The sequence below is a fragment of the Palaemon carinicauda genome, chromosome 1 (genome assembly GCF_036898095.1).
Source record: "Palaemon carinicauda isolate YSFRI2023 chromosome 1, ASM3689809v2, whole genome shotgun sequence".
Lineage (NCBI taxonomy): Eukaryota > Metazoa > Arthropoda > Malacostraca > Decapoda > Palaemonidae > Palaemon > Palaemon carinicauda.
This window is the reverse complement of record NC_090725.1, coordinates 333296544-333314431: the sequence shown is the minus strand read 5'-3', so window position 1 is coordinate 333314431 and position 17888 is coordinate 333296544. Positions and strand designations below refer to the sequence as shown.

Sequence of the window (17888 nt, the reverse complement as noted above, 5' to 3'; positions counted from 1 at the left end):
AGTGGCTGAGGGAGGGATACAGAATTCCGTTCTGCCGCAATCCCCCTCTAGCTACATCTCCCATCAACCTCTCTCCCAACTACAAGGAGAAGGACAAGAGGCTAGCGTTGCAACAAGAGGTGTCGCTCTTGCTACAAAAGGAGGCAGTGGTCATAGTCCGGGACCATCAATCCCCGGGCTTTTACAACCGTCTCTTCCTGGTAGCCAAGAAGACAGGAGGTTGGAGACCGGTGCTGGACGTCAGTGCGCTCAATGCTTATGTCACCAAGCAGACGTTCACGATGGAGACGACGAAGTCGGTCCTAGCAGCGGTCAGGCAGGAGGACTGGATGGTCTCGTTAGACCTGAAAGACGCATACTTTCACGTCCCCATCCATCCAGACTCCCAACCTTTCCTGAGGTTCATCTTTGGAAAGGTTGTGTACCAGTTCCAAGCCCTGTGCTTTGGCCTAAGCACGGCACCTTTTGTGTTTACGCGACTGATGAGGAATATTGCGAAATTCCTTCACTTGGCAGACATCAGAGCCTCCCTCTATTTAGACGACTGGCTTTTAAGAGCTCCCACAAGTCGTCGCTGTCTGGAGAATCTCAGATGGACTATGGATCTGACCAAGGAACTGGGCCTCCTGGTCAATTTAGAGAAGTCCCAGCTCGTCCCATCCCAGACCATTGTTTACCTGGGTATGGAGATTCAGAGTCGAGCTTTTCGGGCTTTTCCGTCGGCCCCAAGGATCAACCAAGCCCTAGAGTGCATCCTGAGCATGCTGAGAAGGAACCGATGCTCAGTAAGGCAGTGGATGAGTCTAACAGGGACACTTTCATCGCTGGCCCTGTTCATCGAGTTAGGGAGACTCCACCTCCGCCCCCTTCAGTATCATCTGGCTGCTCACTGGATCAAGGACATGACGCTAGAGACGGTCTCAATTCCTGTTTCCGAAGAGATGAGGTCTACTCTAACGTGGTGGAAGAACAGCATTCTTCTCAAGGAAGGTCTTTCGTTGGCTGTTCAGACCCCCGACCACCGTCTCTTCTCGGACGCATCAGACTCGGGCTGGGGTGCGACATTGGACGGACAGGAATGCTCGGGAACATGGAATCAGGAGCAGAGGACACTTCACATCAATTGCAAGGAGTTGTTGGCGGTTCATCTGGCCTTAATGAACTTCAAGTCCCTCCAGCTAAACAAGGTGGTGGAGGTGAACTCCGACAACACCACAGCCTTGGCTTACATCTCCAAGCAGGGGGGGACTCATTCGAGGAAGTTGTTCGAGATCGCAAGGGACCTCCTCATTTGGTCAAAAGATCGAAGGCTCACGCTGGTAACGAGGTTCATTCAGGGCGATATGAATGTCATGGCAGATCGCCTCAGCCGGAAGGGTCAGGTCATCCCCACAGAGTGGACCCTTCACAAGAATGTTTGCAGCAGACTTTGGTCCCTGTGGGGTCAGCCAACCATAGATCTGTTCGCTACCTCGATGACCAAGAGGCTCCCATTGTATTGTTCTCCGATTCCAGACCCGGCAGCAGTTCACGTGGATGCCTTTCTGCTGGATTGGTCCCATCTCGACCTGTATGCATTCCCGCCGTTCAAGATTGTCAACAGGGTACTTCAGAAATTCGCCTCTCACAAAGGGACACGGCTGACGTTGGTTGCTCCCCTCTGGCCCGCGAGAGAATGGTTCACAGAGGTACTGCAATGGCTGGTCGACGTTCCCAGGACTCTCCCTCTAAGAGTGGACCTTCTGCGTCAACCTCACGTAAAGAAGGTACACCCAAGCCTCCACGCTCTTCGTCTGACTGCCTTCAGACTATCGAAAGACTCTCAAGAGCTAGAGGCTTTTCGAAGGAGGCAGCCAGAGCGATTGCCAGAGCAAGGAGGACATCCACTCTCAGAGTCTATCAATCTAAATGGGAAGTCTTCCGAAGCTGGTGCAAGGCCAATGCAGTTTCCTCAACCAGTACCACTGTAACCCAGATTGCTGACTTCCTGTTACATCTAAGGAACGTTAGATCCCTATCAGCTCCTACGATCAAGGGTTACAGAAGTATGTTGGCAACGGTTTTCCGCAACAGAGGCTTGGATCTTTCCTCCAACAAAGATCTACAGGACATCCTTAGGTCTTTTGAGACCTCTAAGGAACGCCGGTTGTCCACTCCAGGCTGGAATCTAGACGTGGTCCTAAGGTTCCTGATGTCATCTAGATTTGAACCGCTCCAATCAGCCTCTTTCAAGGACCTCACATTAAAAACTCTTTTCCTCGTATGCCTAGCAACAGCTAAAAGAGTAAGTGAGATCCACGCCTTCAGCAGGAACATAGGTTTCACATCGGAAACGGCTACATGTTCCTTGCAGCTCGGTTTTTTGGCTAAAAACGAGCTTCCTTCACGTCCTTGGCCTAAATCGTTCGAGATCCCTAGCCTATCCAACTTGGTGGGTAACGAATTGGAGAGAGTACTTTGCCCAGTCAGAGCTCTTAGGTACTATCTGAAAAGGTCAAAACCCTTACGAGGACAATCAGAAGCCTTATGGTGTGCTGTTAAGAAGCCTTCGCTACCAATGTCTAAGAACGCAGTTTCTTACTACATCAGGCTTCTGATTAGAGAAGCTCATTCTCATATGAAGGAAGAAGACCTTGCTTTGCTGAAGGTAAGGACACATGAAGTGAGAGCTGTGGCTACTTCAGTGGCCTTCAAACAGAACCGTTCTCTGCAGAGTGTTATGGATGCAACCTATTGGAGAAGCAAGTCAGTGTTCGCATCATTCTATCTCAAAGATGTCCAGTCTCTTTACGAGAACTGCTACACCCTGGGACCATTCGTAGCAGCGAGTGCAGTAGTAGGTGAGGGCTCAGCCACTACATTCCCATAATCCCATAACCTTTTTAACCTTTCTCTTGATTACTTTTATTGTTGTCTTTGGGTTGTACGGTCGGCTAAGAAGCCTTCCGCATCCTGGTTGATTTGGCGGGTGGTCAATTCTTTCTTGAGAAGCGCCTAGGTTAGAGGTTGTGATGAGGTCCTTTAGTATGGGTTGCAGCCCTTTATACTTCAGCACCTAAGAGTCGTTCAGCATCCTAAGAGGACCGCTACGCTCAGTAAGGAAGACGTACTTATTAAAGGCAGAGTAATGGTTCAAGTCAACTTCCTTACCAGGTACTTATTTATTTTATATTGTTATTTTGAATAACTAATAAAATGAAATACGGGATACTTAGCTTCTTTGTTAACATGTGTACTGGTCTCCACCCACCACCCTGGGTGTGAATCAGCTACATGATCATCGGGTAAGATTAATATTGAAAAATGTTATTTTCATTAGTAAAATAAATTTTTGAATATACTTACCCGATGATCATGATTTAAAGGACCCGCCCTTCCTCCCCATAGAGAACCAGTGGACCGAGGAGAAAATTGAGGTCTTGTTGACAAGAAGTACTGGAGTACCTGACCACAGATGGCGCTGGTGAGTACACCCCCACCTGTATAGCGATCGCTGGCGTATCCCGACCGTAGATTTCTGTCGGGCAACGGAGTTGACAGCTACATGATCATCGGGTAAGTATATTCAAAAATTTATTTTACTAATGAAAATAACATATTTTGGACATATTGCTTCTGAAGTTGGGTAATAGTGATAGATTGTAATTGAGAGAATATATCAAATGGATATTTGTTCCTACACAAATACAAACCATCATCCTTTAATAAGATTATGATCTCAGCCAAGAATGGAATGGCCATTGACAGGATGGGGAAGCATTGCCCACCTGTCCATCAGGTAGACACTCCCTTTTGACTTTGGCCTCAAGTAGTACAGATATAATCTTGCTGCCTCCCTAATTTTGGCTATTTCAATTTCTGGCTTTCTCTCTTTTAAAGAAATGGGTAAATGTGCAGACAGACTGTCGTGTTCGAGGCATAAATTAAAGGAAGAATAAAAGGTTAGCATTATTTTCTGGATAAACCATAAATGTGTGACAGGTTTCTGTGCAAACCCGCCTTAAACCTCATACTGTGCTTGTTCCTGTTGTGGGGTCATGGCTGCTTACTGTCATCTTGTTTCTATTTGGAGCTGTACGATGACAACAACGACATATGGATGTCGATCTTTCTTCTACATCTATGGTGCTCCATTGGCAGAAGATTTTACTGCTGATGAGTTTTTGAGACTGTCTCTGCTGTATCTTCCTATCTCCTGTTTCACATGTGGAAGCACCGATGGACGTAACACCAGCTAGAGCTCTCTCTGCTGCTTTGAAGAATCCCCTGTGGCCACTTACCCTGTGGAAGAGTTGTTGCTGATGGACAAGAAGTGTATATTCTTGACATCCCACTTGTAGTTCCTCCTCCTCCCCTGCCTCATCTTTCATAGATTCATTAGATGCTGGTACTTCTCGATGAACAAGAAAAAGATATCATCAAAGAAGTTTATGAAGACTGATCGACAGGAGTAGCATAGGACTCCGAACGATCTCTCCTCCGCTTACTTGTTAAAGAGAAACGGTGCGGTGCATTGACCTGACTCAGATCCTCACGCTCTTGTTACCTCTACTCGGAATGTTCTAACAGACACAATGAGTCACAAGGTGCAGGTTATAGGTCTAGAAGGGTTCTTACATGATTGCATGACGGAAACACCGGACATCGATCTGTTCACCATAAGGTGAAACAAGAAACTTCCAGTGCTCTGCTTCCAATTCCACACCCCCAGGCAGTGTTTTAGGATGCTTCTGAGCACCCATCAGACCACCGGTAGTACTACGCCATTCCCTTGTTTCTACCTCATAGTCAGCATATTAACTGAGTGTTGATCACACTAGGTCTCAGATGACCACAAGACAAGTGAGATCCCAATCTGTGAGCATGTTCAGACCTCATGAAAAGACTATCCCTTGTCACACATTTCTCAGTCAGCTCCACCCTCATACTGACCTCCAATCAGTGTAGTAGTCAGCCCTTCATGATTGAAAACTTTACAGCATTTCCGAGCAAAGGGCTTTCACAAGGGACTGCTTAGGAGATGACTGGGGACATATGATGAACCTCAGCAGCTGACTTCTTAAGAAGTGGACCTTTTCTGTGATGGGTATTTTAGAAAGGGTACTTCTAAGAGCGTAGTGAGGAATCACTCTGTTGTGTTGATGAGCAATAAAAAGATTGTATTGGCCTAATTGACTGGGGACCTATGATGAACCTCAGCAGCTGCCTTCCTAAGAGGTGGACCTTTTCTGTGATGGGTATTGTAGAAGGGGTACTTCTAAGTGCTTAGGAATTATTCTGTTGTGTTGATGAGCAATAAAAGGATTGTACTGGCCCATGTCAAAAAGCAAGGCAATAAGGTTTCCCTGCCCTGCTGCAAGTTAACGAAGCAATTCCACATTTGGGTGGCCACCATGTTGTAGAGCTATCAACTTGGTACAATATGAGCAGGAAGAACATCTTAGCAGACCAGCTCAATTTTCATGGGCAAGTTTTAGGGACAGTGTTCCATACATCTTTACATGGTGAAAAGGTTTATTGCATTGGAGGGCTAACCAGTGATCAAGTTATTGGCCACCTAGCTAAGCTCATGATGCTTTGTTGCCCCACCACAGACCACTGAGCAGAGTTTGGAGATGTGATTCAGCACTCATGGTCCCACCTGGGTACCAATGCCTTTCTCCCATTCAATTTTATTTGCTGCCAGATGAGTTGAGTTTTGACTACGTCGGGTCTCCTGATGACCCTGGTAGCTCTTAGATGCTCCCAAGCAAAGTGGTATCCCGATTCACTAGTTCTTCTAATTAGATTCCCAAAGGAGATACTGCCATGGTCCACTCTTCTCTTTCAGTAGCACCTTCAGATGTACCACAGTTCCATGAAGCCCTTCACACTTCAAATGTGTAGACAATTCAGCATCTCTCCTGAGAAAGAGGCTTATCTCACATTACTTTGAGGGAGGTGTATGGATACCTGTGACAGCTTTCTGCAGCCATCTATCAGATCTGGAAAAGGGGTCTTCTGCAGTAGGAGTATATTTCAAGTCATAACATAGCTTCAGCAAATTGTGTACAGTGCTTCAAAGTTTACCTTCATCAAGAGTATCTCCTCTCAGTTTCAACTGTGGAGTCTTCAGCCATGTCTTTGGATTAAAGGGTATGGATATCTCTTGCTAATGGGGGCCTGTCTATACTTGCAATGAGCTTTGAGAAATTCTGCCATTCCTGAAGTCTTACACATGCACCATACAAGCACTCTCCTGACATGGTTTTAAAACAGATCTTACCATCAAGTCTGTCTTTTTGCAAGTCTTAGCACTGACAAAGAGAGTAGAAGAGCTTCACAGGCTGTCTTTTGTCTGTCACTTGGAGGGATGGGACTCACCATCTCTTTTGTCTTTTTGCCATAGTTCATTGCTAAGACCCAGAAACTATTAGTTTGGTAGACATGCTTGTAGAGAAGGCATGCCAGAGAGACGCGCCTTTAAAAGAGGCCCGTAAACACTGAAAGACATGCCTATAAAGAAGGCTTGTAAACTAGAAGATGCACCTATAAAGGAGGCACATCTGTGGCACGTATAGCGAGGCTTGTTGCAAGAATTGCTTCTATGAGAACCAAGGCTTGAAGCACCGACGCGCAAGAGAACTCCTGGACGAGGTGTGTTTAGGCAGGGTGCATTTAGGTGAAGCGTGTCTGGTTGGGGCGAGTCTGGGTGAAGGCATCTAAGATCCTCCTCCTCTGGGGAAGAATCAGATAAAGGTTGACTAGCAACCTTGCAAGCACACTCCAGGGAGCTAAAGTGCTCTGGAGGAGACCTCCTGCATTGGCAAAGACCAGAGCTCAAAGAGCTGAAGAAGGTACTCAGTAGTAGTTTGCAGATCCTGGAAGGGCAAGATCCTCTGGAGGAGCAGGTGAAGACTGGCACTTCTCAAGAGAAGAGCACCTGGGAAAAAAAACACCCATGAAGGTCTCCGAGTAAGTTGAGAGAGTAGTGTCGAGGTCGCAGAAGAGCCAATGATTTTTCTGGCAGGGGCAGCAACTTCTCTTTTGGGGGGAGGGCTTGAAGAAATGCCTGCACCAGCCACTCCCTGATAAAACCTCTTGAAGTCCTAAGAAGGGCTGCATCGTTAATATCATATCTGAAATAAAAAGCTCCCCTCAGGAAGAAGATTCTCCTTTCCCAAGGAAAACTGGAAGGACACCCTACCTAAAGGCTTAAGCCAAGCACTGGGGCATCTAAGACCATTCAGTGTAATGCAAATTAATCAATCATACCTATCCTCTCATAACATTTGGTATAATTTCAACTTATAACTTTTATACAATAACATCTAAATGCCAAATAGGAAGGGATTAAAAGGATTGAAAAAATAAATTAGTAAAATTATCTAAAACTTTAGATATAAACCAAATTTTTCAAGTTCAGGGTATTACAATTTTCCCCCAGTATATATCTCAAAAGGTTTGTCCTGGATTAAATGTGTCCTCTGAAGATTAAAAACAGGACAATCGATGGGTAAAAGGTGTGTGGCCTCTTGAAGGGAGATTTTTATTTTTTGGAAGGGTATCGTTAATATGCCGGCTTCAAGAACAAAGCAATATGAACATCAGATGAGTATAGTAGTTTAATTATTAAATTTAATTATTAAAATTCCATTTTTATCATAGTTGTTCAAAGTTAGAACAGTGGAAAAAAGTAGCGTGTAATTCATAAATCAAAATTTATGAATAAAAAATACAAAGAACATAATTCTTATAGCTTGTAAGGTTTATATGAGGCCTCTTGGCTACTTTTTTGCAAAATTTTGAGATAAGACTTTTTTATAATTAAAAGTTTTATAACTTTTTAGTATACAAACTTTTGATAAGCTTTGAAATACATTATGCTGGCAAAAACTATTATTTGCATATCAATGAATTGGCTGATATTCATCCAGAAAATTTTGATAACTGATATGCTGAATAAACTTAACTATTGATGGGAGAAGTACAAGAGGAAGGCCAAGGTTTGGGTGGATGGATGGTGTGAAGAAAGCTCTGGGTGATAGGAGGATAGATGTGAGAGAGGCAAGAGAGCGTGCTAGAAATAGGAATGAATGGCGAGCGATTGTGACGCAGTTCCGGTAGGCCCTGCTGCTTCCTCCGGTGCCTTAGATGACCGCGGAGGTAGCAGCAGTAGGGGATTCAGCATTATGAAGCTTCATCTGTGGTGGAATTGTGGGAGGTTGGGCTGTGGTACCCTAGCAGTACCAGCTGAACTCGGCTGAGTCCCTGGTTAGGCTGGAGGAACGTAGAGAGTAGTCCCCTTTTTGTTTTGTTTCTTTGTTGATGTCGGCTACCCCCCAAAATTGGGGGAAGTGCCTTGGTATATGGATGGATGGATTTCTAATGTTTTGCTTGTAGATATTGATCTTGTTTTAGTGCTTTTCATGATGAATCTCTTTTTTTTTCTTTTTTTTAGATTATCCAGCAACAAAGCTTCTACTGAAGCCAATCACAGGTCGCAGGCATCAGCTACGTGTTCACCTCTCAGAATCCGGCCACACGATTGTCGGAGACTTCACGTACTCGAATCGTCGCGACCTCTTTCCTTATCGAATGTTTCTTCATGCCTTTAGGCTTGTTGCGCCAACTGAGTTCGAACACATTGATGTGAAAACAGATGATCCTTTCACAGAAGATAATCCTCAAAATAAGTGGATTGTTGTAGAAACACTGAATACTTTAAACGAAGAAACTTTTATGAAATTAAAGTTAGGTAAAAAATGGTATAAAAAGTAACCTGATGTTTGAAGTATTCAATGATTATTTCAAATATATTAATTACTTTGAAATTTTGTGATGCTTGTTATCATGATGGATATTTCTTCAACATCTAACAGTAGAGTAAATGTTGAATATATACTGTTCATGTATATAGTCATGTAATTTACAAACTAATAAAGAGGTTTTTTGTCTTTTTGATATCAACTTCATTATAACAAGCAAGTTACAGATATATTTTGCTTATGTACCACCAAAATAAGCTTTTTACCTTTACAAGAATACAGTGCTCAAGCCTATCATCTGTGATAAAACAAGTTGTTAATGTTATCTATTTATTAAACATTTTTACTAACGCTTGTCTATATTTTATTCTACCATATATTTAACCTCAGAGGTTATGTTTCCATTTTAAACATGAAGGGATATCAGTTCTTTAATTCTACATGGTTACTTAGTTGTAAGAAATTATCCTTGCTGGTTGAATGCTTCTAATCTTGAACATTTAAAAAAAGTTTTACATTTTTTTCTTTATCATTGAACATTTTCAGAAGTTGTTGTGACCTGATTGGTAACGTCTCTGCCTGGTGTTTGCCAGGCGGGGGTTCGAGTCCCGCTCAGACTCGTTAGTGCCATTACTATCTGCAACCTTACCATCCTTGTGAGCTAAGGTTGGAGGGTTTGGGGGAGCCTATAGGTCCCTGGTCCCTGGTCCTAGCTTGGGTGGAGAAGGGGCTTGGGTGCTGATGATATAATATGTCAGTCTCTAGGGCATTTTCCTGCTTGCTAGGACAATGTCACTCTCCCTTGCCTCTGCCATTCATGAGCGGCCTTTAAGCCTTTAAACAGTAGAGACTTCCTGAAACTGGTACAGACAGGAATAAAGTGCTTTCAGGGTTTGGTTCCCAGAACAGCATCTACATATCAACCTGTTGGAAATATGTGCAATGTTCTTAGCACTACAAGCCTTTCAACAGAGTTTGGTAGGACACTCGGTAGTGTTGATGAGCAACACTACTGTCATGGAATAGGTTAACAAGCAGGAAGGGATTACCTTGTACAATCTTTGCCACTTGACAAAGTAGGTGCAAACCTGGGCAGTGAACATTGCTGTAGACCTGTCAGCAAGGTTCAATCTTGGCAAGACATGCACAGCTCCCAGATACAGGTTGGTCAGTGGTTCTTTCCTCGCTCATCGTAAACGCTTCTTACTCTCTGGGGATCACTGGCTGTCAACCTGTTTGCGACCTGGCTGAACAAGGAAACTCTGGAGTTCTGTTTCAAAACCTTGTGAAGTGTTCGAAGACACTGTCCAACACCCATGTAATCACCTGTACACCTATGCCTTTCACACCTTTCAACTTGATTTGCAACCCAATCAATCTAGTGTTGATTATGCCAGGTCTCAGGATGACCCAGATGGCTCCCAGCTGACCACAATTCGTGTGGGATCTCAATGTGTCATAACGTTAAGTCAAGCTCCCAAGAAAAGTGCCCCTTCAACACACTTCTCTGTCAGTTGCACCTTCAGAGGTACCTCCACACCATAAAGTAGTTTACATTTTCCGGTTGGAGACTGTACAGCATCTCCTTGTGAAAGGCTTATCACAAGGGAATGCTTAGATGTCTGGTATGATGGGCCTCTCCATCTGTCTTCTTGGAAGTGGACCATTTTATGTGAATGGTGTCGTAAAAGATGTACAGCAGTCGTCGGAAGAAGAAGGGCAAGTGGGATCGTTCCCCTTCTGCTTCTTCTGCTGAGAGCAAGAAGGGGAAGCCTTCCATCCCAAATCCTAATCTTTCTCTTTCAGATCTGACTTTATTGAAGTTTCTTAAAAATCCGATACCTAAAGAGGACGGCCATTTTGAGCAACTTAATGATTTTGTAGATATGCTATCACCCATTCTTATTAGTAAACCCAAAATCTTACACAGTGATACAGGTTACACGCAAGTACCTAAAGAAAGATGGGGTCAGCATCCTTCTGCTCAAGGGGAGATATCTTCGGGATGGCCGACGCTAGCAACGCGATCCTTTCGCTTCAGCTCTTTTTCCAGCCAGAGCAAGATAAGTTAATAGTTACATTAGTCTCACCAGCTTATGTAAACCTTAACAGGTCTCCATCTCCCCCCACGAGTGTTCTTAGCTTGGAAGAAAGCCTCTTTATTTCAGATTTTATAGATCAGGAAGTTTTCTGCTCCCCGATGCAGGATCACTCCCCAGTAATAAAAAATACCACATCCTTCTGGTTATGTGAAGTCATAATTAAAGCTTACAAATCTTTGGGAGAAGCGCTGACTGAGCCCCTCCCAAAGCTTATGACATGTGGTGTTACCGTAACCTTAGCATTAGCAAGAACCACTCAGTTTGGAAGAGACAAACCACCTTTGCCACATATTACTTAAAAGACAGCACCCACAGATCACTGGATACTTTGTCTTTGGACCCAGTGGTAGTTGGATGGCAAATAGTCCGAGACTTATGCCTTTGGAGGACAGTTAACCTTTTGTCACAATCATTAGTTATCCTCAGCATCAGAGTGCAAGAGAGAAGAATGAATTATTTCTTTACTCTTCGATTCCGAGCATCCCTTCCTTGGAAGTATCAGCACAGAACCCCACTTATGCAGTTAAGAGTATCTTTGTGACTTTTCAATTTTGAATAATGAATTTTATTCTATATTGTTCATACAAAACCACAAACTTGTTAGGGATGTGACTAAGTCACTATCCTTTTGTTCATGAGGTTGATATCTCAACCTTGCCTCTCATACAGGCTGGTTGAGATTGTCTTTATTATTATCCTTTGGGTCAAGAGTCAGGCAGACACTCAAATCTTTCAGGAGACCTCTTCCCTGCTAAGACTCCCATTTAAATGACAGTAGTTTTCCTTTCCTGTAAGAACTAACTACAAATTTGAAAAATAATTTGAATTTTTTTGTCTATACAAACCCCCGAGTCATTTAATCTAAATGCCCCGCCTCATCCATCCCTTAAGTCTTGACAATGAGCAAGTGATGCGAATCCCGCCAACTCAGCCGCTCCTACCCAGCGTGGGTGGGTTGCTGGCAACCTTACAATGTTACCAGTATCCTAGGATTATCTTAATTTTGGTTGTAGCCAAACAGCAACGGAGTAGAACCATTTTAATGACTTGGCTTGTATGGCTAAGAAAACTACAAATTACTTTTAAAATTTGTAGTTTAACAAATGTAATTTATCCTATTTATAGGTTAAGCAGAAATGCTACAGACTTGGAAGAATTGAAGGAGATATCCTTCTACATCGGTTTTCACTAAGATCGAACATCCTAGCAGTTCAGTGAAGCTGAAAGAACAAGATTCTCTAAACGAATATTATCTTTCGGATGTATTTCTAGAGGTGTTGAATGGGTGGGGATGACCAAAAGGTCAGCATTTTTGCAAAATTTCTGGACACCAAGATCAAGTTTTTATGTTATCACTGCAGATGGTGCTACAGAGGTGGACGATCTATTGAGGTAATTCTCTTGGTACCTTGAAGATGAGTATTAGTAGATCTGGAAACCATTCAGCAGGGGGCCACTTGGGACCTACCATCCTAATATTTGAGGTCATCAACAGTCTGTTGATTGCTCGACGTAATAGGCAGAGAGAAAAGGGATAAGCATCCAGGTGGTCCCAGAGATGTTGGAAGGCATCCTATATATCTGCCGATGAATCTGCAATCAGTGAGAAAAACTTTGGAAGCTTTTTGTTCAGTCGGGTAGTGAACAAGTCGATCAATGGGAATCCCCGAATGGTCAAGAAGCCATTCTTCCACACAGGGTTGTAAGGATCACTTTGCTTTTACCCCCTACCTCTACAGCTGAGCGTGTCGGATAGTACAGTAAATTCCTCTTGCCAGGAATGAACCTTATTGATAGCTCTACTGCACCGTCGAACGCCCAAGTATGTGCTAATTTTCAGGTCCATTTTGACACAGTTCCTCCGTGTTTGTTAACATAGGCTACTACCATAGTGTAGTTGCTTCTCAATGCTGCTGAGTGCCCTATCAAACAGTTTGAAAGTTTACAGTGCTAGAATGCTGCTTGTATTTCCAACAACTTTATGTGCAGGACCATTTCCTCTTAAGACCATAATCCCGAGAGGGTGTAGTTTCTCAGGTGCAACACTCACGCCTCCTTGGATGTGTCTGTGGACAGCAGCATCTCTGGAGGCGGAGGCAGAGGCAGAAACTTGATGTGGAACTCTTAGGGTGAAGTTTTTGTTGTTGAGCCACCACGAGAGATCGTCCCTCACTCCTTGTTCCACCAGAACCTGAATGTGGTGGGGATCGGTGGCTGGTGACCAGCAGCACTTCAGACAACATTGTAGCAATCTCTGGTGGAGACGGCCAAATTTCTCAAACGATTAAAGATGTCCCAAGAGACGTTGCCGCTGATGAGCCGGTAGTTGTATGATTAGAAACTTTTGACAAGCTTTGAGGTAGGGAGTCTTTCTCATTTCTCCGTCGGATACAAGAATATCTTCTTCCAGAGGGGAGTCTTTTTTTTTTCAGTGACAGTTGTTTGGTGACGGATAAGAAGATAGATCCTGAAGCACAATACAACTGATCTTGAGAGTTCCCAGGTTCCTCAGCATGATTTTGTGGGAGGAGTAGACCTCTGGTGCTTAAGACGAGGAGCTGTGCTCTTGTTCCTCTCCTGCCAGGGACATTCCCCAGATGCTTCAGGATCTCCTCATTGCTTCTCTTCATGGAGGACGAGGTCCTACTGGCGACTTCGAAGATCTTCTCAGCTACAAGCTTTGGGCTTCCACCTCAGGAGGATTCCTCATCCAGAGTATCCATTCTCCTCCGAGCGTGCTCACAAGGTTACATGTTAACCTTGTCCTCTAAGGAGGAAGATCGATGGCATCTCTGGCATCCTCCATCCTGATCTTCATGGGACTTCTAGATCCGCCAAGCTACTTTTAGTACCTCTCATCAGCAGTTCCAGACATTGTCCTTGAGGAGATCCTCCTCCAGAGCACACTAGCTCTTTGGAGCACTTTCACAAGGTTCCTTGTCAGCACACTACCTCTTCAAAGTGTGCTCACAAAGCTGCTTATCAGCCTTATCATGATCCTTCCTCTTTGGAGGAGGATTTATAACGTATCAGGCATCCTTCACCTGTACGCACTCATAATCATAAATGCACTGTAAGAGAAAAAGCGTGAAGAGTAGCGTGGACAGAGTCAAAGGCGATGTCTGATTAGAACGATTGCCAGTAGTTAATTGACACGAATCCAGCTGACCCAGCTGCTCTTACCTTAAGTGGGTGGGATACTAGCAACCATACAATGTTACCCGAATCCCACGATTTCATTAATTGTAATCCTAGCCATCTTAGCCAAACAGCAACGGTGTAAACCCATTTATATGATAAGGGGTTGTATTTCGTGTAGGAACAAATAATAATCAGCCACAAGATGGATCCAAGATCTTTTCCTTCTCTAGGCTCTTTGGTAACCAATTGTTATGGTGATTTTATTTTCAAAATATGACCTTTACTGAAAACGATGAGAAACTTGTTAAAATTATGCTGTTTAATTAAGGGAAAATTGGAGGACTGAATGATTCAAAAAGTCACAATAATCACAGACAATACTCACAGCACAGGATGCAGACTACTCCATACCTAACCACATAGGGAAAACTTTCCTTCTATCCATTCATAACTGCTCAGAATAAATGGCTGGCCTTAGTAAGTTTTCTTCACTATAATCTTTGATTTATGTTCTTTCTTCTTGGCATAATAGAGCTGGAAATAAAGTAGATACAACTTCATTAGAAGCCTTGGTACAGTATTTGGAAGTTTTGATTAAACACAGCTTAGCCAAATAAAAACCAAAAATTTTGAATTAGCAGCAAATCCTTTACTTTGCTCTTGTCTGTAAAATTTCAATTGTTCCGATACAGAGACTTACCTCGAAACACTTTCTTAGGAGGTTACTGGTAACTCCTCTCAAGCGACCAGAGTTTTGTGTAGTTTACCCTACCCCCATTCTCCATAGTGACCTGATTAGCGGGAGAGAACGTGACCTGGGGGCAATGCCCGAGGTCGGCCGCGTGGCTTTGAGCTTGACCCGGGAGTAAGTTTTCATATAGTTTGTATTTTTTCTAACTATACAAACCTGCAGCTCTTTACAGTGGAGATATATTTAGGCGACAGCTGAAACTAGCCGTAAGACTTTTAAGGGATTTTTAACTACCCACCGCTAGTTAGGGGAGAGAAAGTGGGGGCTAGACTGGCCACCCTGCTCACACCCCCACTAGTAACAGTACGTCACCTTACAATTGCAAGCAGGACTTCTCAGGGGATAAATGAGGACGGGATCAGTACGTGTAAAGAGCTCCAGGTTTGTCTAGTTAGGAAAAATACAAATAATTTCCAAAATTTTTCATTTGCTCTGGCACTATATATAAACCGTTCCGCTCTTTATATTATAGACTCGCCATTAGATGGGTGGAAGTCCCAATGTAACAGTCAGGAGGTGTGACTCTGTGCTTTGCACGAGGTGTTTAGAGGCATCCTGTCATCTTGCTAACTTTGAGAGTTAACAGCTTGAGCAATTTGTACAAAGGTGTTAGAAGTAAACATTGTCACTTGGCCACATAAGCATAATATTGAAGCTAAACTCAACACTTAACCTAGACATTGCCCATAATAAATATATTCACATATAACAGGTTACACAGGGGCAATGGTACTCACCGTCAGTCAAAGGAGGTCAGCCTGCAGTATTTCTCAGACGCTGAAACCCTAGGAGAGGGGAGAATGAAGAATGAAGAAGCCAGCCACACACATTCATTCTAGGCTTACTACCGTATAACAACTGCCCTTAACCGACTGCTAGTTGAACTACAATGGAGCCTTGGTGTCTGTGACGAAATTTTGTGCAACCACCACAGGACCTATTGAAAAGGTATCTAGGTTCTTGTGGGTAACGTCTTGCAGGTAGTGGGCTGTTCTTTTTTAATTCCAAGGATGTGCTAACATCCCTGACTTTGTGAGCTTTGGGTCTATGGTCGGGAGAAGTGGAGTCTGTTTGTATGGCTCGCTCGATCACCTGCCAGATCCAGGAGGAGATCAAGCTTTAGGTGACTCTCCTCTTGACTCTTCCCATGCTAATGAAGTCTGTTGACCTGTGGACGAGCTCTGGCGGTTCGTTTGAGATACAATATTTCTTCAGGGCCCTCACAGGGCATAATAACAGTAGAGCTGGATCATTTGTTATAGAATGGAGACTGTCAATCCGGAAGGGCCGGAATCTAGGATCCGCTACAGTTGGATTTTAAGTCTTAGACACAAACTCAGGGATGAAGCCGAGTATCACTTGGCCCCATCCCCTTGAATGGGCGACATCAAAGGTCAGACAATATAGCTCACTGACTCTCTTTGCAGAGGTCAGGGCTAACAGAAAAACTGTCTTCAAAGTCAAGTCATACTCTGATGACTGACTAAGCGATAACGTGTATACCTTGCATTCACATGGAGACATTTCGATCCCTGTCTCTGACTGAGTTTAAACTCTTTACTGGGTGCTTACTGCTGGGGTTGAACAACACAGTTAGTGTTTGGGCTTGCCTGGCTGACATCTGGTGAGTAGTACTTCAAATGAAACTGGAATTGAAACCAGGCACCTTTAATCTTTTAACCTACAATAACATTAACAGGGAAAAACTGCTATGAGCTAGTGGCCAAGACTATAAGCAAATGATCTGCAATGCTATCCATGATAAATAGGGACCATATGCTATGCCATGCCATAATACAAGAAATAAGTGGTTCCTACTAGCACCTACTTGAGCAAGTGGATTGATATAGGATCAGGCGACCAACTATACTCAAGTTCATTTAATGAGGTGCATTTGCACTGACTCGCAGTGGTGCCCTTTTAGCTCGGAAAAGTTTCCTGCTCTCTGATTGGGTAGAATCCTTTTGTCCAACCAATAAGCAATCAGGAAAGTTTTCCGAGCTAAAAGGGCACCCCTACGAGTCGGTGCAAATCTGCCTCACTAAAACGAATTGACTATAGGTCTTCTAACTCGTAATTCCAATGAAACAAAAGCTCTGTTAGTCTTTGCTGATTAGAATACAGATAAGAGAGGCTTGCATAGTACCGTATTATATTATGAAGTTGTTACGAGCACCAGACTCTAAGAGAAGATCTCAGCTCTGTCATGCGCAGTAAACCAGCAGAAAATCTTGCTGACTACCGCACTAGAACCTCTTGTTGAAACTTATGAGTTAGGATAGGGTTCGAAACTGGGTCGGGGTTAGAATTTCTTTGGGTTGTTGTGGCCTGATTGGTAACGTCTCTGTCTAGTGCTTGCCGGAAGAGGGTTCGAGTCCCGCTCAGACTCGTTAGTGCCATTAGTGTCTGCAACCTTACCATCCTTGTGAGCTAAGGTTGGGGGGTTTGGGGGAGCCTATAGGTCTATCTGCGAGTCATCAGCAGCCACTGCCTGGCCCTCCCTGGTTCTAGCTGGGTGGAGAGGAGGCTTGGACGCTGATCATATAATATATAGTCAGTCTCTAGGGCATTGTCCTGATTGCTAGGGCAATGTCACTGTCCCTTGCCTCTGCCATTCATGAGCGACCTTTAAACTTTTAACCCTTTTAAACTACTGGACTAAATTCTGGCTTATACAAATTACAGGGTATATGAAGTTGGTTGGGACGCAGAATTTCTTATTATTTGCTAACTCGATTTTATTTAGTGGGAATATGTTTAACTTAGTCTAAAATTTAATACAGTACAGTATGATACTATGAAGCTAGTTTTACGATTTACTAAATATTATGATTTACTGTTACCTTAACGGGAGTGAAGCCAGTTAGGAAGCAAACACAGGGTTGAGATTTAGTCTTAAGGTAAGCTAAGAATATGGCAGTCTAAGGGGGGGTCATAGCTCCAGCCCAGGGTAAGTTAGGATAAGGCTCCTAGGTTAGGTTAGGTTATATTCTTGTGTTTTTTTCAATTTCAAAATTGGGTTTTTGCCGTCATATGTTTTGAAATTTTACACCCTGTCAATCCCAACCATTTATAAAGGCTCCTAAACTATATTATAGAAGCCAAGATCGTATTATGTAGCTCGTTATTATCAAAATAAACAAGATC

At 43.5% G+C, this 17888-nt stretch overlaps 1 protein-coding gene across 1 annotated transcript in view; it reads left to right on the top strand.

Moving 5' to 3' along the window:
* LOC137658825 (RNA pseudouridylate synthase domain-containing protein 1-like) overlaps positions 1 to 9098 on the top strand; it is a 44116-nt gene extending 35018 nt beyond the window's left edge. Inside the window, exon 6 of the mRNA XM_068393899.1 lies at positions 8441 to 9098. Coding sequence (XP_068250000.1) covers positions 8441 to 8760 — 320 coding nt within the window. The 3' untranslated portion in view covers positions 8761 to 9098. The remainder of the gene's footprint in view (positions 1 to 8440) is intronic.
* The last annotated feature ends 8790 nt before the right edge of the window (positions 9099 to 17888 follow it).